This window comes from Mchenga conophoros, linkage group LG14 (assembly GCF_057382185.1).
Source record: "Mchenga conophoros isolate Kocher_MC1m ecotype Shallow Benthic linkage group LG14, M_conophoros_male_GT1.1, whole genome shotgun sequence".
Taxonomy (NCBI): domain Eukaryota; kingdom Metazoa; phylum Chordata; class Actinopteri; order Cichliformes; family Cichlidae; genus Mchenga; species Mchenga conophoros.
The window spans coordinates 20,914,296-20,939,112 of record NC_140539.1 but is presented as its reverse complement, the minus strand read 5'-3'; the positions used below and the strand labels follow the sequence as shown (position 1 = coordinate 20,939,112).

Sequence of the window (24,817 nt, the reverse complement as noted above, 5' to 3'; positions counted from 1 at the left end):
AAGGACGAAAGAGAAATGACGAAAGAAATAAATGACTTCAGGTCAGAAATAAAACAAGAAGCAAATAACTAATGAAATATTTGGAATGTGATTAAATAATACAACAAATCAGCAAATCATGCTTTTGTTTAAGCAACAAACTTTACAGGATCGCACTCCAACACTGCAGGGGGCAGTAGTGCGCCGGAAACGGGATCATACGGGTATTCGCAAAAATTGCGCTTGTTTAACTTCTACGCATATTTACTGACGTAAAGCAGATTCTTTACCGGGGGTTGAGAAATATCGGACGTAACCGCCGTCTGTGAATACTACTGAAGCTCGTTCATCGTGTGTCCGCCGTCGTGCGTCTATGCAGTTTTGTGTTAGCGCACATCAACCCAACACTGAGGCGGAAAACACGGAGAATAAGAAAGAAATGTTGTGCTAGCTGACTGTGTGCGGGTTAAGGCTTTATCCAACGATAAGAAACACTGGGAGTGAAGTAAGCGAGGTACGTGTTGTTGAATGCATTCTGTTATTGCTTAGTTTTACCTCTCACCCAATCGTTAGCCACCGTGCTAGCTTTAGCAGTTGGCGAAGTTGCCGCTTCCTCCACGCTTGGCCTAATTAATAACAGGTGCTGCGGCGTGAAGTACAATGTGTTACATGTAACATAATGTAGCCATTTATGAATGATATCCCGAGTTTACGCTGTTTCTGGACGAGCTAACAACAGTTAAACGCGGGCAAAGTTCGCCTTGCTGTTGCAGTTTTGTGCCATCCGGGAGGCCATGTTAGGCTAACCTAGCTAGCTCATCAACTGTGAGCACGAAGATGTTGAAGCTACACAGATGAGTTAATGTGAAATAAATGCATTTTCTACCGAATTAAGAAGCTAGTTTTTATTTTTGAAAGGCGTTTATGTCAAAGGCCATTCTATTTTCTAGACTTTGCAAGGCATTAAGCACACGCGTTCACTTTGTGGCTTCTGTTATTTAATCTGTGGGTTGCAGGAGCCAGACAAGGAATTCATGTGCCAGTGTAATATGTTTCTGATCAGTTTTTTGTTTCAGTTAAATGTAATTTGGGTTTTTTGACATGTAACGCCTCTCTCCTCAGGGTTTAGATTATATACAGTTATAATCAAAAACCTCACTTATTTTAATACCTTGGTTTTTGTCTTTGTTTTGGATAGTGAGGCACCATGGCAGCTGCCTTTCCTTACAGAGGGGTCCCTGCAGCGATGCCACCCGGTGTGCCACCAGGGGTACCAACTGCTGTACCGCCTGGTGTGCCCCCTCCTGCACCTGTCCCAGACTACATGTCTGAGGAGAAATTACAAGAGAAGGGTATGTTGTTTGTATCCACTAAAGCGGGACTTCCATGTTTTGAGCTTTTAGCAAAGATGTTGTCACAAATGGACAAGATTAACTTTGCGATTATTAAATGTCTTTCAACTCTACAGCAAGAAAATGGCAGCAGTTACAGGCAAAGCGCTACTCAGAAAAGAGAAAGTTTGGCTTTGTGGATGCTCAGAAGGAAGATATGCCACCTGAACATGTCCGCAAGATCATCAGGGACCATGGAGACATGACCAATAGAAAGTTTCGCCATGACAAGAGGGTCTACCTTGGGTAAAGATGACTCCTTTATCCCTTTTTAAAAGTCTTAACAAAAGTCGGTGTTTTTTTTACTTCTTGATAACATCTTCATATGCTTGTTCTGTGTCTGTTTGTTGAACAGTGCCCTCAAGTACATGCCCCATGCAGTGCTGAAGCTGTTGGAAAACATGCCGATGCCTTGGGAACAGATTCGAGATGTGCCCGTGCTTTATCACATCACTGGAGCCATTTCATTTGTCAATGAAATCCCTTGGGTCATTGAGCCAGTCTACATTTCACAGTGGGGGTAAGGGAGAGTTTCTATTGCTGAAAACTTTCAAGCCAACTGTGATCATTTCCATTCAATAAAATGTAAATTTGTCTCTTTCCCGATTTTAATCCCAGCACCATGTGGATCATGATGCGTCGTGAGAAAAGAGATCGTCGGCACTTCAAAAGAATGCGCTTTCCACCCTTTGATGATGAGGAGCCGCCACTGGACTACGCTGACAATATTCTTGATGTGGAACCCTTGGAGGCCATTCAGATGGAGCTTGATCCAGAGGAAGATGCTTCAGTTGTGGACTGGTTCTATGAACATCAGCCCCTCAAGGACACAGCCAAGTAAGCAGCCATGGCTCTCTTCACAGACAGTTTTACATATTCAACTGATAAGTTGCTTAAAACATTAATTGATGATTTATCTTTGTCTTGCTCAGGTTTGTGAATGGGACCACCTATCGTCGTTGGCAGTTCACACTGCCTATGATGTCCACACTGTACCGTCTGGCCAATCAGCTTCTGACAGATCTGGTTGATAGAAACTACTTTTACCTCTTTGACCTGAAGGCTTTCTTCACGTCCAAGGCTTTAAACATGGCCATCCCTGGAGGACCAAAGTTTGAGCCGTTGGTCAGAGACATCAACCTCCAGTATGTTCTTTTGCCCTTTTATAAAATGAATATTCTAAAGACTTATTGTTATTAATGTTAATAAAGTGCAGAATTTAAATGTTTCTTGTAATTGTTTGATATTGCTGTTTGATTCCAAACATAATGTGAAAATAGAAGCTGGCGTTTTTGTGTCCTAACTGGTTCCTCTGTATCCTCTGTAGGGATGAAGACTGGAACGAGTTCAACGACATCAACAAAATCATCATCCGACAGCCCATCAGGACAGAGTACAAAATCGGCTTCCCCTACCTGTACAACAATTTGCCCCACCACGTCCACCTCACCTGGTGAGAACTTGAAATACCGGCTGACTGAAAAATCCTTTTTCATTCAAGACAGGAGAGACATTCATCGCTTATAAACGTCATAGATTTGTTTTATTTTTCATAATGGCTATATAAAAGCAACATTTGTGACGTTTTTGTTTTTTTTTCCTAGGTACCACACACCAAATGTGGTTTTTATCAAAACAGAAGACCCCGATCTTCCTGCATTTTACTTTGACCCACTGATCAACCCCATTTCACACAGACATTCTGTTAAGGTAAGTGTTGCACATTATCTACTTGTCTCCCTTTGGTGAATAACACCCCGCATCAAAGTCCTCTTACAAAGGCGCACTTGCATTGGACTGCTTGCCTGTGCGTAAGAACTGGAGGAATAGTAAAATGAATGGTGACTTGTTATTATTGGCTGCAGATCACCTTTCACCATTCAGATAACTCTTCTAGTTATTTTATAGTCTGTTGAATTCCAGCCCTTCTGCCCTTAAAAGTGATTCATTGTTTTTCCTGTGACCTCTCAGAGTCAGGAGCCTCTGCCAGATGATGATGAGGAGTTTGAGCTTGCTGAGTTTGTGGAACCCTTCCTCAAAGAAACCCCACTCTACACAGACAACACAGCCAATGGCATTGCTCTCCTGTGGGCGCCGAGACCCTTCAACCTCAGATCTGGCCGAACAAGACGTGCCATCGATATCCCCCTGATCAAGAACTGGTGAGCAAACTGTGAAGCTGTTAGGACAGGAGTAAATCTGAAGTACTTTACTGTTTGAAGAGATGTTGGCTGTGTGGAAGATTTTGTTTTGCATTAGGGTTAAAATAAAATAAAAAAAGTCTGATAAGTATTAAACATATGTTGCTAAAATATTTTATAGGTACCGCGAGCATTGCCCTGCTGGACAGCCAGTGAAAGTACGTGTGTCATACCAGAAACTGCTGAAGTACTACGTGCTCAATGCTCTCAAACACAGACCACCCAAGGCCCAGAAGAAGAGGTGTGCATCCTTGGATTAATTTTGATATCCTGCTTTCACGCATTTTTAATTAAACCTTTATTTATTTTGCTCATTATCCAAGTTCATCTGTAAAAGTTATCCCTCTGTTGTCTTGTAGATACCTATTCCGCTCCTTTAAGGCCACAAAGTTCTTCCAGTCCACAAAGCTGGATTGGGTGGAGGTTGGCCTGCAGGTTTGCAGACAGGGCTACAACATGCTCAATCTGCTGATCCATCGTAAGAACCTCAACTACCTGCATCTGGACTACAACTTCAACCTGAAGCCTGTCAAGACACTGACCACAAAGGTACAATCTGCAGAGCAGGATCTAACTTCACATTTTGTTTTTGTTACGTCTCTGACTGTATTCTAGTATGAAGTGCACTTCGTTTGACCATTGCTGACCTATGACTGTTTTTTGCCTCCTTCAGGAGAGAAAGAAGTCGCGATTCGGCAATGCCTTTCATCTGTGCAGAGAGGTTCTCCGTCTAAGCAAGCTGGTGGTTGACAGCCACGTGCAGTACAGACTGGGAAATGTTGATGCCTTCCAGGTTAGTTGTGAAGTGGAAATTGGCCAAGCTTTGCTTTCATAGGGTAGCGGTAAAAGCGCTCTTTAATGAAAAGCAGTATAAAATGCAAGGATGTATCTTTTGTATTGATAAAGGATTTTGGGAAATCTTTTTCATGTTCATAAGATTAAAACATGATTTTATTTGAATTTTTTTTTCAGTAGTTATTTTTATGTATTGATTTGCACATGTGACCAAAGGTGTGTTTCTGTGTTGCAGTTGGCTGACGGACTGCAGTACATCTTCGCTCATGTGGGTCAGCTCACAGGCATGTACCGGTACAAGTACAAGCTGATGAGACAAATCCGGATGTGCAAAGACCTGAAGCATCTCATCTACTACCGTTTCAATACCGTGAGTAATTGCCCCATGTTAACAATTTGCACACTTAAGGTGAAGCTGTTTTCTGTATAAATATTTTTCCACAATCACATTTAAGTTTTAATCTTGTCTGTGTTTTCAGGGTCCTGTGGGCAAGGGTCCAGGTTGTGGCTTCTGGGCCCCTGGTTGGAGGGTGTGGCTGTTCTTCATGAGGGGCATCACCCCCCTGTTGGAGCGGTGGCTCGGAAATCTGCTGGCCAGACAGTTTGAAGGTCTGAACATACATATTTTACTTGTGTGATTCTCTGACACAGTCAGTTATTCTCTGAGGGAAACCGTAGCAGTTTCAGCAGCAGCGGCGGTTTTGCTTTGATTTCCTCTGCAGGACGTCACTCGAAGGGTGTTGCAAAGACTGTGACCAAACAGCGTGTGGAGTCTCACTTTGACCTGGAGTTGCGTGCGGCTGTGATGCATGACATCTTGGACATGATGCCTGAGGGGATCAAACAGAACAAGGCCAGAACCATCCTGCAGCACCTCAGCGAGTCCTGGAGGTGCTGGAAAGCAAACATCCCATGGAAGGTCAGGTCTCCTCAGGAATCTTTTTGACATTTGAGTGTCTTGTTACGTTTGAATGGATGGCCTGTGGTTTGAAAAATAAGGATTTGTGAAATTCTTGATAACATGAATAAAATATCAGGTAATTGGATAATAAAGGGAACAGTATTGAAAGCACTGATTAGATATTGGAACAACTTCACAAAGATACTACAAACATTGTTAAAAATTAGAATTTAAGTGAGAAGAAAATATCTAATGTTATCTTTTTCTTTCACTTTAGGTACCTGGATTGCCTACTCCTATTGAGAACATGATTCTGCGATACGTGAAGGCCAAAGCTGACTGGTGGACCAACACAGCCCACTACAACCGTGAGCGAATCCGTCGCGGAGCCACTGTGGATAAGACGGTGTGCAAGAAAAACCTGGGCAGACTGACCCGTCTGTACCTGAAAGCTGAACAGGAGAGACAGCACAACTACCTGAAGGTAATACTCTAAGAAGAAATCTTAAAAAAAGAACTCTAGTAAAGTCCCTGCATTGTCAACGCATTTAAGGTGAAATGATGATTGTTGTCCTCCTACAAAGGCGCACTTGCATTGGACTGCCTGCCTGTGCGTAAGAACTGGAGGAATATTAAAGTGAATAGTGGTTCTTTGATTGCTGGTTGCGTTTGCCACTGGCCCTTTACTATTCAGACACTTTTCTGATTATTACATGATGTTATAATATACGAAAACAGGTCTCATTGTATCTCTGTATCAAAGGTAAAAATGGCTGCATCCTTTAGTTTTCTGCCATATAATTGAAAGTGTGTGTATTCTGTTTACAGGATGGTCCCTACATCACTGCAGAAGAGGCCGTGGCCATTTACACCACCACTGTGCACTGGCTGGAGAGTCGGCGCTTCTCACCAATCCCGTTCCCCCCACTGTCTTACAAACATGACACCAAGCTGCTCATCCTGGCGCTGGAGAGGCTCAAAGAAGCATACAGGTAAGCAAGCTGAGAACATTGCCTTTAACTTTAGCGATGCATATTTTCTCACATCAGGCAGCAGAATTGCCAGAGTATGTTTTGCTTATTATTAATTTGTTTCCATGTCCACTCTAAATCCTTCCAGCGTGAAGTCTCGTCTGAACCAGAGTCAGAGGGAGGAGCTCGGGCTCATAGAGCAGGCCTACGACAACCCTCACGAGGCTCTTTCCAGGATCAAGCGTCACCTGCTAACACAGAGAGCCTTCAAAGAGGTCAGGGAGAAGATGTGTGGATACTTTCTAAGAGTTTCATTTAGTTAACAGGGATGTTTCTGGCTTTAAACAGTAGACAAGAACACTAGAAGAAAATGTATTGCTCTAATTTATTTTTTGTTTCACTGGTCAGTTTACAAACATAAGTAACATAAATGTGAGGCAGTATTTCCTAGCTTCTGTGTAGATACATAGTTACTGGGATGTCGTTTTGGGAAACCACCAGAAGAATTGATTTCTGTTACAGCCTTGAGTTTCTCTGTTGTAAAAGTCTTTCTTCTCATCACATCCGTTTGTTAGTTTCTAAGTGACTACTTCTTTTGCAGGTGGGTATCGAGTTCATGGACTTGTACAGCCACCTGGTGCCAGTGTATGATGTGGAGCCCCTGGAGAAGATAACTGATGCCTACCTGGACCAGTACCTGTGGTATGAAGCAGACAAGAGACGCCTGTTCCCACCCTGGATCAAACCTGCTGATACAGAACCACCACCGCTGCTGGTCTACAAGTGGTGCCAAGGTAAGACTCGAATATAGCTGATTGTGTTGTGTAGTATCTCAGAAAGGATCCAGAATACAATATAATCTCAGTTTGAATAACATTGTGGGCAAATGTGATGACATTTTCAGCTTTATTTAAATACTCCTTTATTCTATTCAGGCATCAACAACTTGCAGGACGTGTGGGAGACTGGAGAAGGAGAGTGCAACGTGATGCTCGAGTCCCGCTATGAGAAGATGTACGAGAAGATTGATCTGACATTGCTCAACAGGCTGCTGCGTCTTATCGTTGACCACAACATTGCTGATTACATGACAGCCAAGAACAACGTGGTCATCAACTACAAGGTAAGGGTGCTTATTTCTTTTCATATAGGAGTTTTAAAGATAACTGATTAGATTTATTTATTTTTTGAGTGTTTCTCTACATCTTTATTCCTCTCACATAGGACATGAACCACACCAACTCTTACGGCATCATCAGGGGTCTCCAGTTTGCCTCGTTCATCGTGCAGTACTACGGTCTGGTGATGGACCTTCTGGTTCTCGGCCTGCACCGTGCCAGTGAGATGGCTGGTCCCCCTCAGATGCCCAACGACTTCCTCAGTTTTCAAGACACTGCCACGGAGAGCGCTCACCCAATCCGACTGTACTGCCGCTACATCGACCGCATCCACATCTTCTTCAGGTAGGATTGCACTAAGTGATAAGATGACATTTTCTCACTTGTTTGTTTGTTTTTACACATTTAAGTGATGTCACTGTTTTTGTGGCTCTAGATTCTCTGCTGATGAGGCCAGGGACCTGATTCAGAGGTATCTGACAGAGCACCCGGACCCCAACAACGAGAACATTGTGGGTTACAACAATAAGAAGTGCTGGCCTCGTGATGCCCGGATGAGGCTGATGAAGCATGATGTGAATCTGTGAGTTTTTCTTTCAACCTTTCACTCTTAAGCTTGTAGATTATTGTTATGTAGATCTAATCTTTGTTGAATATTGCACATAACGAAAATTAGACTTTATGAAAAATGGCTTGAACTTGCCAAATAATCTTCCCAGTGGACGCGCAGTGTTCTGGGACATCAAGAATCGCCTGCCCAGGTCTGTGACCACAGTCCAGTGGGAGAACAGCTTTGTGTCCGTGTACAGCAAAGACAACCCCAACCTGCTCTTCAACATGTGTGGGTTTGAGTGCCGCATCCTTCCCAAGTGTCGCACCAGCTATGAGGAGTTCACTCACAAGGATGGTGTCTGGAACCTGCAGAATGAGGTGAAATTTATAATGCTAACAAACCTGCTGCTATAGTGTCTGGAAAACAAATTAAAGAGACTAAAGAGACTTTCCCTTTTTTGATTAAATGGGCTTGAAGTTCACTTTTGTATTTATTTGTTCAGGTGACCAAAGAGAGGACAGCACAGTGTTTCCTGCGGGTGGATGATGAGTCAATGCAGCGTTTTCACAACAGAGTGCGTCAGATCCTGATGGCCTCTGGATCCACCACATTCACCAAGGTTAACAGAGATCTTGCTTTTTATAAACTAGAGTATTATTGTTACATTCATTGATCCTTTTATAGCTGCATTTAGATCAAGGAAAACTTACTACTTTCTCTATTTTTAATCTTCAGATTGTGAATAAGTGGAACACAGCTCTGATTGGTCTGATGACCTACTTCCGTGAGGCTGTGGTAAATACACAGGAGCTACTGGACCTGCTGGTGAAGTGTGAGAACAAGATTCAGACACGTATTAAGATTGGTCTCAACTCCAAAATGCCTAGCCGCTTCCCTCCCGTGGTCTTCTACACTCCCAAAGAGTTGGGTGGTCTCGGCATGTTGTCCATGGGCCACGTGCTTATCCCGCAGTCAGACCTGAGGTAGGTCTCCTTGCAGATCTGTGTGAACTTCTAGTCTGTAAATTCATTCAGCTGTGGTGTCTTGACCAATCACACACTCATTTGTCTCACTCTTTAACAGGTGGTCCAAGCAGACAGATGTGGGCATCACCCACTTCAGGTCTGGAATGAGCCACGAAGAAGACCAGCTGATCCCTAACTTGTATCGTTACATTCAGCCGTGGGAGAGCGAGTTTATCGACTCTCAGAGGGTCTGGGCTGAGTATGCGCTCAAGAGACAGGAGGCCATTGCCCAGAACAGGTAGAGCAGATTACTCTCTTATCTGATTTGGACTCACTGCAGCTAGTTTAGACACCATAATAACCGGTGTTTCATCTTTATTCCAGGCGTCTAACTCTGGAGGATTTGGAGGACTCCTGGGACAGAGGAATCCCCAGGATCAACACTCTTTTCCAGAAGGACAGACACACACTGGCCTATGACAAAGGCTGGAGAGTCAGAACTGACTTTAAACAGTACCAGGTATGATGGAGACAGCGATGTGCAAAGAGCAGAAGTGTTAAGATTCTACATAAAAACATGAAGTGCCTTTTAATAATTCAGGCATTCTAAGTAAACTCAAGCAGATTAAAAATAGTTGGGACTCTTGGTCTCAGTTGCACTCTGCAGCAGTTGTGTTGACTTTAATGGTTTACCGATCAACAAGACTGTTTACAGTTTTATTTGTAATGCACGTGTCTGTATGCTATTACATGATGTTTATCATTTAGCTATTTCCAGCTATTAATTGTATTTTCTTCCTTGGTTGGTTGCAGGTGCTGAAGCAGAATCCGTTCTGGTGGACACACCAGAGACACGATGGCAAACTGTGGAACCTGAACAACTACCGCACAGACATGATCCAGGCGCTCGGTGGCGTGGAGGGCATTCTGGAGCACACACTCTTCAAAGGCACTTATTTCCCCACCTGGGAGGGTCTCTTCTGGTGAGAGCACTTTAAATGTTTACAGGAATTAATTATATTGCAAGCATCACACAATAGACTTTACACTTGGATCACTTTGTGTGCTTTTCTCGATACACTTGGCGAGTGTATAACTGCCAGGAAACTAATTTGTCATAAATTTAATTAATTGCCTTTAAAAACAGATTCTCTCTCTCTGTGCGTTTTAGGGAAAAGGCCAGTGGCTTTGAGGAGTCCATGAAATGGAAGAAGCTGACTAATGCCCAGAGATCTGGTCTCAACCAAATCCCCAACCGTCGTTTCACTCTTTGGTGGTCACCCACCATCAACAGAGCCAATGTAAGTACAACCAGGAACCAGAGAGGAAAAGAAACATCTTACAGAACATATGAGTCTTTGTTGTGTAGGAAAACTAAAGATTGTCTGTAGTGGCTTAGTTTGTATGTTTTTATTTCTAGGTGTATGTGGGTTTCCAAGTGCAGCTTGACCTGACAGGAATCTTCATGCACGGCAAGATCCCAACGCTGAAGATCTCCCTCATTCAGATCTTCAGGGCTCACTTGTGGCAGAAGATCCATGAGAGCATTGTCATGGATCTCTGTCAGGTAGGTTCTGTTCATTTACCAAACTTTTTCCTCAGCACAGGAATTATTGTGCAAGTCAGAACGTAAATTTGTATGTTTTTTCTGATTCTGGTTTTCAGGTGTTTGACCAGGAGTTGGATGCTCTGGAAATTGAGACTGTGCAGAAGGAGACCATCCACCCCAGGAAGTCCTACAAGATGAACTCATCTTGTGCTGACATACTTCTCTTTGCATCATACAAGTGGAACGTCTCCCGGCCTTCTCTGCTTGCTGACTCAAAGTATGACTTTTAGCATGATTTTAAGTTTTTTAGGGGATGAAACATTAGTTTATAATAGAATAATGAGGTCCAAAACAGAAAAGTGAAAATCTTGTTTAAATTGAAATGTTCACTTCCTCCTGCAGGGACGTGATGGACAGCACCACCACACAGAAGTACTGGATTGACATTCAGCTCCGATGGGGTGACTATGACTCCCATGACATCGAGCGCTATGCCAGGGCCAAGTTCCTCGACTACACCACAGACAACATGAGTATCTACCCCTCTCCCACTGGGGTGCTCATTGCTATTGATCTGGCCTACAACCTCCACAGGTTAGTATTGTCTAAGGGCCAGGTTTTGAGCACTGTCTTGTTTGAAGATAGGAAACAAGATTCTTATCTTCAATCGTTAAGCATCTACTTAAACCCAGCATTTTATGTGTTCTTGTTTTGTAGTGCGTATGGTAACTGGTTCCCTGGAGGCAAGCCTTTGATCCAGCAGGCCATGGCTAAGATCATGAAGGCCAACCCTGCCCTGTATGTGCTCAGGGAACGCATCCGCAAAGGTCTGCAGCTGTACTCCTCTGAGCCCACTGAGCCGTACCTGTCCTCACAGAACTACGGTGAACTGTTCTCCAACCAGATCATCTGGTTTGTGGATGACACGAATGTCTACAGAGTCACTATCCACAAGGTAAAAGGGTGTTTTTGTAATTCTAGGAAAGTAAAGTGTATTTTGCTTTTGCATAATAATAATAATAATAATAATAATAATAATAATAATAATAATAATAATAATATAAAAAAAATGCAAAAAATGTACTCACATGTATTCTCCACCTATTTCAACAGACCTTTGAGGGTAACTTGACCACGAAGCCCATCAATGGAGCCATTTTCATCTTCAACCCGAGGACCGGTCAGCTCTTCCTCAAAATCATTCACACCTCTGTGTGGGCTGGGCAGAAACGTCTGGGACAGGTACATCCCTTACACTCAGAAATACAGCATAGCTTGTGGCAGAGATATGAAATATAAGGCTTTAGTTAGTAAGTTAATTATTTATTTTTTTTTTTTTATCTCTGTAGCTGGCCAAGTGGAAAACAGCTGAGGAAGTGGCTGCTCTGATTCGTTCCCTCCCAGTGGAGGAGCAGCCAAAACAGATCATTGTGACCAGGAAGGGCATGCTCGACCCTCTGGAGGTGAGACTCTTTATGCTAATAAAACTTTAGAAGATTAGCTCAGTGTAATATTTCAAAGGTGAAACCAGACTGCAGCACTTTTCCAGTTTGTGATGCATTGTTCTCCCTGTGCAGGTCCACTTGCTCGACTTCCCCAACATTGTGATCAAAGGCTCGGAGTTGCAGCTGCCCTTCCAGGCCTGTCTTAAAGTGGAGAAGTTTGGAGACCTGATCCTGAAGGCTACAGAACCACAGATGGTGCTGTTCAACCTTTATGATGACTGGCTGAAGACCATCTCGTCCTACACAGTGAGTTTCACACCAGGGTTGTAATTGTTTTACAATGATGGTGGTTTTTTGTTAATTTTTTGTTAAAGCCCCCTTGCTCTCTTCCCTGTGTAAGTAGTTTGTGTTTGGTTGTCTGCTCCGTAGGCCTTCTCTCGACTTATCCTGATCCTCAGAGCGCTCCACGTCAACAATGACCGTGCCAAGGTGATCCTTAAACCTGACAAAACAACTATCACCGAGCCCCATCACATTTGGCCCACGCTCACTGATGAGGAGTGGATCAAGGTGGAAGTGCAACTCAAAGATCTAATTTTGGCTGATTATGGCAAAAAGAACAAGTAAGTCTTCAGTTTGAGTTCCCAAGTTTTGCACAAACTAATTGCTGTATGTACCTCAAATAGCTGCTTGTTTTCTGTAACTTGGAGCTAAATATAACCAGTTTTGTGGTCAATACTTCCTGTGTCTCCTTTCAGTGTGAACGTAGCTTCACTGACCCAGTCTGAGATCCGTGACATCATCCTGGGAATGGAGATCTCAGCTCCGTCTCAACAGCGCCAGCAAATTGCTGAGATCGAGAAACAGACCAAAGAACAGTCGCAGCTTACCGCCACACAGACCCGCACGGTCAACAAGCATGGAGACGAGATCATCACCTCCACCACCTCCAACTACGAGACCCAGACGTTCTCATCCAAGACTGAATGGAGAGTCCGGTATGAATGCAGCTTCTGTGGGGTTCAGACTTTGTTTTAAGAGCTCACTCGTGATTGAGTAAAATATGAAGTAGGGCTGCACGATTAATCGCTAGAAAATCGCGATTCATACTTATGTGAGATCTCATTTCCAAATGACAACGATTTAAAAAAAAAAAAAAAAAAGACGACGACAACTGTACCGCATTTTGATCCGGGACGTACTCTGCATGAAAACAAGCGCTCACTCTTCCTGCTCAACAAATGACAAGGGCGGAGTCTTATACCACGTGATACAGAAGCTGTGCCGTGTGATGCTAAAATTAGCAGGGAAAAAACAGCGGAGAGCACGTCAGGGATGACGAGAAAGTGACAGGAGAAAATCCGTCCCGGTCAACCACCCATACATCAATAACGGGAACCTTATACAGCGCTTCCCTATACACGTCGAACTCCCGCAGGCACAAAGAAATTACGGAGGCTATCACTTATCACCTGACCAAAGATATGGCTCCCATCAACACTGTGCAAAACGAGGGATTTAGGAAAATGATCAACACCCTAGACAAACGCTACACAGTGCCGTCCCGCAACTATTTTTCTATTGTTGCACTACCTGCTCTATACACGCAGCGTCGAGCAACGGTGGAGACGGAATTTCAAGCAGTACAACATTTTGCGGCAACAACAAAACGTGAGACATTTGTTGTTTTTATGTTTATTTGTTTTTATGTTCAGTCTCAACTGTTACGAAGTTGATGTGCAGTTAATAAGTGCAATAAATATTACACTGGAAAAGAAATCGTGAGAGAATCGTGATCTCAATTCTAAGCCAAAAAATCGTGATTCTCATTTTATGCAAAATCGTGCAGCCCTAATAGGAAGACCAGTGTGTGAATGTGAGAGTGAATGAATAGTGGTATTGTAAAGCGCTTTGGGTGCCTTGAAAAGCGCTGTATAAATCCAATCCATTATTATTATAAATCATGTTTGTTTGTTGTTGTTTTTTTCCCCCCATGTCAGGGCCATATCTGCTGCGAACCTCCATCTCCGAACCAACCACATCTACGTCTCATCTGATGACATCAAGGAGACTGGTTACACCTACATCCTGCCCAAAAATGTCCTCAAGAAATTCATCTGCATCTCAGATCTGCGAGCACAGGTATGTATTCATCATATTACACATCACTTCATCAACTGAGCCCATTGTAACAACATGCTCAGGTATATATGCTGACCATATTATTTTGTTCCAGATTGCAGGCTACCTGTATGGCACCAGCCCACCTGACAACCCCCAGGTGAAGGAGATCCGTTGTATTGTCATGGTGCCCCAGTGGGGGACTCACCAGACTGTCCACCTGCCCAACCAGCTGCCTGGTCATGAATACCTGAAAGTAAGTTCCGGTTTATTCTTAGCAATTGATACATGATAGCGTTGCTGGCTGCTTTGTTCCAGCTTTAAAGCTTTATTTTTATTTTCCCTAAACAGGAAATGGAACCCCTTGGCTGGATTCACACGCAGCCCAATGAATCGCCGCAGCTGTCCCCACAGGATGTCACTACCCACGCCAAGATCATGGCTGATAACCCTTCATGGGATGGAGAAAAGACCATCATCATTACTTGCAGGTAGGCTTTATTACTTTGCTATGAAAAGAGTGTAGGAAGGTAAAGTCTGTAGCAGTTTAAAAGAAACTAACTTGAATGGAGTTTAAAGTATTGCAAGTTCAATACGCAGTATAGTGATTCTATTGGAAATCCATTTATTTATATTATAATTTTATTAAAAAACTCTTTAATTACTAAAATAAATTTTAAAAATGCACCAGACTCTTTAAAAGAAATTGTAGTTATAACTGTATTTTCAGATATAGTTGACTTGTACTTAAGAGTGTCTTGTCTGTGCTTTTCAGCTTCACCCCAGGTTCATGCACGCTCACAGCCTACAAGCTGACACCCAGCGGGTACGAATGGGGTCGCCAGAACACGGACAAGGGCAACAACCCCAAAGGTTACCTACCGTCTCACTATGAAAGAGTGCAGATGCTGCTGTCTGATCGTTTCCTGGGCTTCTTCATGGTACCTGGCCAGTGCTCCTGGAACTACAACTTCATGGGTCAGTATTCAAAGCTCTTGTATTTATATTAGTATTGCTTGCAATATTATCTGTTGCCAAATCTGCCCTGAGTGCAACGTTTTGTTTTGTTTTTTTTTTGAATGATCAGTAGGATACATTGATGTTTCCACTGCCCCAGTGTCTGTTTCATTGATTTTAGTGTGCAGATTTGCTTCACAATTATTTAGATTCAGGGATGTGAAACTCATTTTGCACTTTAACCTTAAATTGGCTGGACATTTAGGCAAAATGTGAAGACATTTAGCTAAACGTTTAATCCCTGACATATTCTAATGTAAGATATACAACAGTATGCCTTCTTTTTCTACATGATAAATGTGTAAAATGACAAAATTAGTTCTGGTCGCTCGCCTTATGGCACCCCTGCTCTAGTTATTTATATATGCTAATAATAAACCTGTCAATTCCCTTTACCACAGGCGTGCGCCACGATCCAAACATGAAGTACGACCTCCAGCTGGCCAACCCGAAGGAGTTCTACCACGAAGTCCACCGGCCCTCGCACTTCTTAAACTTTGCCTCTCTGCAGGAGGGCGAGATCTACAATGCCGACCGCGAGGACATGTACGCCTGAGGGCAGACGCGCTGCACTTGACCTGTTTCGTTGAAAGCTCTGCCAGAATTATGTGGCGCTCAGATTTCAGAACCTGTAATATTGCTATTGAAAAAGATGTAACTGTGATGATGGAATTCTTGTTTTGTTTTTTAATGTAAAGGCTTTAGGATCCTTTTTGATATTTGATATTACTCTACCCTCCCCTCTATTACAGTAAGGCTACTTCAGTCTTTGTGGCATCTCACATGTGCATTTGTGTAGTTTTCAGTACACAGTAATTTGGTAGAATATTTGATCAGACCTCTGTTTAGGAAGGGGAAATGACATGCTTACTGTTCACTCTTTTGAGAATTGAAACTGAAAGTTGTTCTTTCATGCCAGTAACGCCCCATTATTACTGTGTTGTATGTGTACTGTACATCCTGTCACACCATAGCTTGAGTTTAAATAAAGATCTCAATTTTTATGAACAGTGTGGTGTTAATGTCAGGTTTGGGGTTTTTTTTGGCCCCCAGAGGGGAAGTAAGGCTGGACAGGGACTTTCTGGCTCACTTCCCCTGTTTTGAGAGGTCAAATTGCTTTCTCTTGAACCACTCATATTGGTTGCGCTTGCCTAAGCATATTGGTATCCCCATAATAAGCCAGGACTTTACTTTCTGTTTTAGTCTTGGTTAATGAAGCTATATTTCCAGGTTTATGTGCAGTTCTGCCGTTATTTTATTTCCCTAGACAGTTCTAGGCCAGCATTTCTGACTGCAGATCTGCAGAGGAAATTAAGTTTACGCTTTGCTGCATGCATCAGTAAGCTCGACCTAGCAGGCATACTTGTGCATGTTTCTCTGTACTCGCACTACATTGGTCAGAAAAGTAGGAGGACCCAGCAGCGAGTACACAGCAGCCTACTGTCCACTGTTGTGCTCGGTGTCTATTTTTTTTTTTTGGGGTAGGCTGATGTAATTTGACCACACATTAAATAAATGAAGTGGCATCGTCGTGAGCGGAGCAGGTCAAGTTTAGACGTGTCGGCAGAGGGTGAGGTTTAAAGTTTGCACGCTGATTTGGTTGACGGTTTGCCGTCACGTCTCCTGTCGGTTTCGATAGCCTGTGAAGAGCATGCGAAGCGAGCTGCTCGGACATGGAGACGCTCTCGGAGACCAAAAACTTGGAGGACTGCTTCGGCAGGACGTTTTCCGCTCTCACCGTCGATGATGTGTACAAGATAGCCAAAGTGATCGGCACCGATGTGGAGAAACTCATCGACGGTTACGGCAAAGAGAGCGCTGAGGGTCTAGTACCGAAGATAGTGAAAGTGCTGGAGCTGCTGGAGAGCTTCGCGTCGAGGAACCACGCTCACAAACTGAGGGAAGAGGAGCTTCTGAAGACCTTCGAGACCATACAGCTGCAACAGCAGAAGAAACGCGGGGGGAAGGAAAACGACGAGGCCAACGATAAAAACGAGATACGGGTGAGAGACGTGGGGGATTTTCAGTCACACCACCATTTTGTAAATAATACAACGGCGCCTGTGCGTGTTACTCACCGAGTGTGCGTCTCTGTGTTATAACAGCAGGTTAATGGAGCTGTTTGACAACGAGTCTGATGTATTTCGAGGTGATTTTGCGCCGTTTGGGTAACCTACATGCTACTGCTCCCAACTGTAGTGAAAACGTAGCTCCATAACTCTTTTTTTCTGTGATACTATGTCACTGTGAAACTAAAATTACTCTTGCATATATATTTGCATGACCTCGCGTGATATAAACCTTATAACTGCCTGTTTGATATCAATCCACCGCCACCTTTAAATACCTGAAGTTCCGCCCCGTGTCGTCAAGGCAACCACGTAGACCGACAGTTATTCTTAGACTCTGTAATTTAACAGTTTTCAGTGAGAATATTTAACATTGGCATAGTTTAACTTTAATTGTTATGTCCCCTGTTATATATTGTAAAATGTATTTTATAAATCACATGATGACACAGCAGTGATTTTAGCTTTAGCACTGGGAGTGTTACCACCCACACTAGAAAGAAGCTAGCTAATTAGCAGTCAGCCACTTAAGTAGCATCTTACCAGTAATCACTTGGTGTAAAGTACCACATTTAAAAGGGACTTTTCGTTAATTATAACTGTAGCTATAGAGTTATAAATGTTGAAGAACCACGTTAATACGTTCATGAGGTCATAGCATCATTTAGGAGCTTCTGCAGTACTGTACACAAGTTTTGTGCCACCTCATTTATTTATATTTTGCTTGGAAAATGCAACGATTTATTGAAACTATGTGCATACATACATGGGAATACAGTTTATAAGGTAAAAACAGAACATGTCAAATTCTAAGGAGCTCCAAAGTCAGTATTTGGATTGGCCACCTTTAGCCAACACCCAAAGCTCTGCTTTGGATCTCACACTGCTTCATGGATGTTGAGGTCCTGTGTTTGTGATCATTGTCATGCTGAAGAGTGAAGCTATGCTGGTATTGCATGATGGATCAAATTCAGATTCAACACTCTATAGGGCCTGTTGCCACTGATTTTCAGCCCAGTTCTTCTTTGTCAGTCTTTTCTCCTGTTTTCCTTCTTTAAGAATGGCCTCTTGGCAGCCACCCTTCCACTGAGAGCATATCTGATGAAGCAGCAGATTGTAGATCAAACGAAGGTTTAGATGCATCTCTCAGGTCCTGTGTCATGTCTTTTGTCAGACTATTTCTCTCTTTATTTAGTGTTTGTGCTGCCATTATATGGAAAAGCTCTGCTGTCGTGGGAAGTCAGACTTTGCTGTTTAGATGTCTCATAGCCATTAGAGAAACATCTGCAATTTATGCTTATGTGTATGGGTCTTGAGATATTTTTTATGTGCAGAGACTGGATCTCTGTGGTGTCTTGTCTAGTGTGGACCTTGAAGGGGGAGAATTCGGGATGGGGGGTTGGAGGGTGTAATGGACATACAATTGTTCTGAAATCAAGATCGACTTTGCTGTTGTCATGATGTCATGTATGTCATGGTTGAAATCAATAAAACAAAGTTGGAAAAGAAAAACATCTGCAATGACTTAACACTACACACCTGCTTGGACGCAACTGGTTAACTTGAATCCAGATTTTGAATGCTTTAGAGATTTTCTACAGCTTACATCAGATCTTTTTCCCCCTTCTAAAAATGCAATACAACCTGCTTTTGAGGTTTTAGTTTCACAGTCTGACTCCTGTCATCTCATCCAGGAACTTCAGCAGAAGGAGCAGCAGTGGAAGACGAGGTGCGAAGAGCTGCAGGTCCAGATACAGCAGCTCCAGGAAGACAGGGAGGTGCTGGAGAGCAGGCTGAGAGGCAGCCATGCACAGGAAGGTATGTATGAGGAATTATTTTTGTTGAAGTGAACTGTAATGTAAGGTATATCATAGGCTTCTAAAATCGGAACTATGTGAAAATCAGTCCCCCCCCCCCCCAAAAAAAACAAAACAAAACAAAACAAAAAAAATTCAACATGTTATAGAAGTGCAGTAAGTGCGTGCTCTTCAAACAGGTAAATCAACCTCGAGGTCTTGTGGTTATGTTGGTTTTTTTACTTCATTCTAGTCTGTAAATGTGACATCAACCAGTTCCAGTAAATATTTAAAGCAGTGGGTTAACCATCATACTCTCTGAGGCTGAAACCAGTCCAACTGGCCATCGCTGTGTGTATAGTGCAGTTATTTTTGCTGGCTGAAGTTCATAGTTGTGAAAGTGTTCAGAAAAAGCAAACATCAAAATTAAACCCTGACAACAACCTGAACAATTACTCTGTACACTATAAAAATTAAACAGCAGAGAGATACGATCAATAGTCTTTTAAACATAATATACAGTAAGGCTCCAGTTTTTGCGTACTGGCAGATAAACTCATGCCGTCTTAACTTTGTGATTTATTTGACAGGACGCCCTGAGGCAGGTGAACGTGACTATTCATTTCATGTAGTAAAAGTGAAATGGCTGTTTGGCCACTGAGGTTCACCGCAAATATGCTTTCAGTTATTTCAGTTTTGATGAAAGGTCACAGAGTGTAAGGGTTAAAAAGAAATGTTATTATTATCTGCTCATTTTTACTGCTGGGTGAACTACATGAAACTCATTTGCTGAATTGTTGGCATCATTTGAGAGATGCACTTCTCAGAATCTGTTAATGTGAAAGCAAAACTATTTGCAAAGCAAGATAACAGTAGATGCAAGCAAGAGATACTGTCTGTGCTCTGAAATCTCAAGTCTCTGTAGAATGAATCAAGATTACGTGCAGCGTGCTGTCCTCGTGCACATTGACACAAATGGGATCAAGGTATTAAGCTCGTGTAATGTTGAGGTCTTGTGGTAATTACTTATGCTGACTTTTGTCTTTCGATATTATTTAGTGCAGATTTTCTTAGAAAGAGTTTGGGCTCATGAGTTTATTACATTTTAGATGACACGAGTAAGCTATTATGAGCATTAGCAACAATAAAACACAGGTTAAATGTTAAATCCAATTTGAATGAGCGTAAGCTATGAAATTATGAAGACAAAGAGGGACAAAAATAGTTAAAAAAGTAGCTACACAAAGTTGATACACTTTGTGAATTTGTGTGTGTGTGTGTGTGTTAGACCGTGTTCAGCGGCAGGAGCGTGAGGTGATGCTAAAGCTGAAGGAGGTGGTGGATAAACAAAGAGATGACCTGAGGGCCAAAAGCCAGGAGATAACTACCATCACCAAAGAGGTGGAGGCGGTAAGGAGACATACGATATAATTCACTCTTAACCTTTTTTCATTCTTTCTTTTTAGGAGGCTGATAGATTAACTTTCTTAGATATTTTCTCGTTTTCGGACCACTCTGTGTAAACTCTATAGAGATGGTTGTGTGGGAAAATCCCAGCGGATCAGGAGTTTTCGAGAAACTCAGTGCAGCCCATCTGGCACCAACAACCATGCCCGTTCAAAGTCACTTAAATAACCTTTCTTTCACATTCTGCCGCTCAGTTTGAACTTCAGTTTTTGCCATGTGATCAGCTGATTCGATCTTTGTTTAAACAAGCAGTGCTTAAAAGGTATACCTTATAAAGTGGCTAGTGTGTCTATCTATTTTTGATAACATTATAAGCTTTGACATTTCTGTTGTGATGTTCCACTTACAAATATTTTAGTGACCTAGAGTAACAAGTTTGACTGCTGCAGAGGCCTTGAGGCAGATGATTCCCATGGTGACAATGGAAACTAATCTAAAGATGGAGCTGGGTCGGGTTAACTCTTCACTGAAGAATAACGACTGAAAACATCTTTAATTTAATCAAAACATTTTATCATTTCTTTTAAAGGGAAAGGAAATAGTAGAAGTATAAATAAACAAACATTAAAATATATTGGCTCGGTCACTTGAGAATTAAGATGAAAACATGTATGAAGTGCAGCCCTTAAATAATAAAAAGTGTTCTTTGTCCATGTGGATCACAAGGTTACACTCAATCAGATTTATGGCTGCAAGTTGTGTTTCCTTACAGACTTTCTGACTTTTCTCATGGAAACAGTAGCATTTTTTTCATTATTCTCAAACCCTGTTTTATGTATTGTGTTATTTCTATATTTATCATACATACTCACATACACAGTCGTGGAGTCATGTGTCGCACAGCAACACAAGAGAACTTGCATCATGTAAACCGCTCTAACGGAGCCACTGGAAGGCAGAAAGTGTGCTAACTGTCAGGAAAAGAGGGCAGGGATTATCCGCACAGTTACTGCTTGATGATTTAAGCTGCACTTTAGACAAGTCAGGGCACTGTTTTCATCTTGGTACAGCCACAGTGTGGGTGTGTGCTATTGTGTGAGTGTTTGCACGTGGCTGTATGTGTGTCAGGGCATGTATACCACATGATTTAAATAGCGGCCATAACTGGGTGTGTTTGTTAATGCTTGGCGTTTTGCACCCAATCAGCTGACTTTTAAACAGAAAGAAAAACTCACTTCATGGTCAACTGGGGGAAGTAAAAGAGTTGGCTCTGATTTGGTTAACCAAGGAGTATTTTTTATTTTATTTTAAATAATGCCTATTTTTTAATCCTTTATATTAAGGCAGAGTAATCTTATATACCACATTTCCAATTTCCATTTTTGTGGGTCAGCCTTGGTTCATTGATTTAGCCATAAGCTGTGTTTATAACTGTCTGCAGTACTGCTCATGATGCAAATTTGTAAATCATATATATATGTGTATGTTTATGTGTGTGTGTGTGTGTAGCTTCAGGAGCAGCTGGAGCGCTTTATGAAAATGAATGCAGAGTTGCGACACAAGCAGAATGTTTTGCAGGCCCAGCTGAAGAGCACCGTGGAGAGGAAGGCCGACATGGAGGCCGACCTGAAGGAGAAAAACAAAGAAATAGAAAACCTCCAAGCACAGCTCGACAGAACCAACAGCAACACGCCGGTATGCACACCTTTCACACTGGATACGACAGATATGTTTCTTTACTTTCCCGCATATTGAATAAGATGCTTCTTAGAGATACCTTAATATTTACTTAAGGCCTTAAAAGGGAAATCTGTGAACTTTGGACTCCAACGTCACTCTAGAGTGTTTAGAGAGTTTAAGCTTGCACTGTTGATCAAATAACTGCTGCTCTTTGCTGAATCAGCTTTGTGGTTGAATTAATCTGTTGATCACTGTTTGTTGTCCCGTCAGTCCCGACCAAATCAAACAGCACAGGAGCCAAAGAAAAAGCCAACATCCGATCAGAAGGATCCCGATCAGCCGTGCTTCACCAAGAAGGAGGTGCGCGACATCCTTTTCGAGAGGAACGAGCTAAAAACCAACCTCTTCCTGGTGCAGGAGGAGCTCAGCTACTATCAGAGGTGGGTTTTCTTGTTTGGGTGCGTGTGTTCTTGTTTTAGTTGATGGTCATGGTGCCAGTGAAGTTGTCTACACGCTGAAAGGACTGTATGTGTCTGCAGGGAAATACTGAACGAGGAGAGGTGTCCAGGTTTTCTCTTAGAAGCTGTGCGCTCTGCCATCAAGAAAAAAAGAAAGCTCATTAAAGCCAAGATGCTTGGGATTCCTAACAACGAATGCAGCAGCAGGTATTTCTTACAGACATGATTTCTAGAACAACAATAGGAAACAATGCGCGGATTTAAAAAGATGTTCAGAAAGCGAAAGGGGTTTGAGTGACTCTGTTTTTTCCTCGGCAGTGATGAGGAAGACAGGAGTTCTCTGTTTGGCCAAACAGAAGTGGATGGAACAGTGAAACCGGCTGAGTCACGTATTCGAAACCTGTGAGTACGATGTTGGACAATCACTCCGCACTGGTCAGACTGGAAGCCAGAGTCCTGGTTTGTAAAAAGCAGCAGAACCTGGTGGTGTTTTATATTTATGTTTCGGCTTATATTAGTGCTCTTTTCGTTCCTACATGAGGTCACAGTGCTGATTAAAGCTGTCATTCGTCTCATTTCCACATCTGCTGCACATTTACTGAAACAGAATGCTGGCAAAATGAACCATAAATTAATTTTCAACAGCTTCAGCGCTTTGCACTGTTCCTGTCAATAAACATAGAGCAAATGCAATAAGAAAGTGAACCACTCAGAAAGAAAGAATAAAAGCAGAAACACTGCAGACATCACTCCATCTCCCTCGCTCTGTTAACAATGTCACCCTCCTCAGATTTTGTCAATCCCAGTCTATATTTAGCAGTAATCCCTGACTGCAGATCTGATCTCAGGCCTGTCCCTTCTGCTCTGTCGCCTGCAGCTTTGGCTTCCTGACGAGGTCAAGCAGCGGCCCGGGTCCCACCGACGTGAACAACTCCTCCTGGGAGATCATCAGAGACTCCGAGGCCAATGAGGAGGCGGAGCAGCTGAGGTCTTCCTGAACGCGTTACTGAGCACAGAGATTGAACTGAGAGATTTCTCCAAGTTTGACACTCAGACAACACTTTCTCCTCACCTCAGTCACAACTTCTCTGCGGTTTTTGCTCAGGGCAAAGGTTATGAGGACATTTGAATGCAGACCCAGAGCACCGCTGGAAGATAAAGAAGCGCTTTTAAACAATCCCCTCTTATTTCCTGAAATTAAGTTTCAACCATGATTAGTTCATGTCTGATGCCTTCCCCTTTATCATGGAAGGAGAAAACAAGAGGAACATTGTGTAACTACAGTACGATATAAGAAATACTGCTATGATATTTTGTACAGGAAGACAATCATGATTTTTTTCATTCTTAGAAAAAAAATGTATTTTTGGTAATTCAGTAAAATCAGATTCAGTGTTTATATGTATTTAAAAAAAAACCAAAGACATAGTTTGAGTTTTAAATAGATATAATTATCTACTTTAATAGTACATAAAGCAGTAAATTAAGTTCTGCTCATTTTATAACTCATACAAATATTTTCACAAACAATTACAATCTAACTCATACCTCAGTGAGGGAATTTTAAAGCCATGTGGTTACTCTATGTTTAACCTCCTAGGACCTGGCGTCCACATATGTGGACATCACATTTTGGGTTATTTAGACCAAAATACTCAATTTTGCTCTACAAGGGCCTGATATCCACTCACGAGGACATTATACTGCTACTGTTCTATCAAAATTTTAAATGAATATCCTCATATGTGGCTCTTATTTTTCTTAAAAACAAAAATAAAGAAAAAAAAATCTGGTAATTCTTTGTTTTTACATTCATCGGGCCCCAATATGTCCAAATATCAAAGAGAAACAAAAAATGCATGCCGTGGAAGAGTTCAGGTCTTAGGAGGTTAAATGATCTGAAGCACTTCTATGCACAAGGAAACAGAAAAGTGAGTGCAGTGCAGGTTAGGAGAGTGCATCTTAACCCCATAAGCCTTATTTTAGTGCTCGTAGTGTAAAAATCAATCAATCATGTATCAGTATTCGGGTATTTGATGGTGGTGCCCTAAACGTGTGCTTTCAGCACCACCACTTTAAATGAACCCCTCTGTTCCATCTAAATGTAGTAGAAACTACTCAGGCAGGCCAGTGGCATGTGTAAAGGGAGAATGAATGAACATTGAGTAAAGCCACCTTCTCCTGACATCCTTTGTGGGCAATTTATTTTTGTAAGCATCTTTGTAATGGAGCATTTTCTTTGTTTGTTTTTATGATGTAAACACATTTAAGGTGTTATTTGCCATCTGAGTGAATTTTATTATAAAACAACTGAAAAATGTGTGACATTGAGATTTCAATAAAAACATCTATTAAACAGAGAATATATTTACAAAAGTGAAACAATCTCAGTTCATTTTTT

At 42.2% G+C, this 24,817-nt stretch overlaps 2 protein-coding genes and 1 long non-coding RNA gene across 3 annotated transcripts; 2 read left to right on the top strand and 1 right to left on the bottom strand.

Annotated features, from left to right (window-relative positions):
- Positions 1-262: 262 nt before the first annotated feature.
- On the top strand, positions 263-16,014 carry prpf8 (pre-mRNA processing factor 8). Its single transcript, XM_085243307.1, has 43 exons — positions 263-493; positions 1,178-1,331; positions 1,448-1,616; positions 1,726-1,890; positions 1,989-2,207; positions 2,303-2,515; positions 2,698-2,823; positions 2,975-3,080; positions 3,342-3,532; positions 3,693-3,812; positions 3,931-4,120; positions 4,245-4,364; positions 4,602-4,736; positions 4,846-4,975; positions 5,089-5,285; positions 5,545-5,751; positions 6,096-6,259; positions 6,387-6,513; positions 6,840-7,032; positions 7,174-7,361; positions 7,463-7,701; positions 7,793-7,939; positions 8,076-8,286; positions 8,412-8,528; positions 8,645-8,892; positions 8,993-9,172; positions 9,259-9,394; positions 9,688-9,857; positions 10,046-10,175; positions 10,295-10,441; positions 10,540-10,700; positions 10,826-11,017; positions 11,141-11,378; positions 11,537-11,665; positions 11,773-11,886; positions 12,001-12,174; positions 12,298-12,491; positions 12,627-12,866; positions 13,869-14,010; positions 14,105-14,245; positions 14,341-14,480; positions 14,765-14,967; positions 15,408-16,014. Exons 2-43 carry the CDS (start codon positions 1,187-1,189, stop codon positions 15,560-15,562), a joined length of 7,053 nt encoding a protein of 2,350 aa, XP_085099433.1. The 5' UTR covers positions 263-493; positions 1,178-1,186; the 3' UTR covers positions 15,563-16,014.
- LOC146559657 (uncharacterized) lies at positions 5,897-17,337 on the bottom strand. The gene is made up of 4 exons (XR_014888164.1): positions 17,085-17,337; positions 14,872-14,953; positions 8,060-8,274; positions 5,897-7,712 (listed from the first exon to the last, which is right to left on the bottom strand). It is a non-coding gene; the product is annotated as an uncharacterized LOC146559657 (long non-coding RNA).
- Positions 16,415-24,801, top strand: rilp (Rab interacting lysosomal protein). Its single transcript, XM_085243313.1, has 8 exons — positions 16,415-17,009; positions 18,770-18,893; positions 20,160-20,281; positions 21,788-21,973; positions 22,229-22,398; positions 22,498-22,623; positions 22,735-22,818; positions 23,294-24,801. The coding sequence occupies exons 1-8, from the start codon at positions 16,680-16,682 to the stop codon at positions 23,412-23,414; spliced, it is 1,263 nt and encodes a 420-aa protein (XP_085099439.1). The 5' UTR covers positions 16,415-16,679; the 3' UTR covers positions 23,415-24,801.
- The last annotated feature ends 16 nt before the right edge of the window (positions 24,802-24,817 follow it).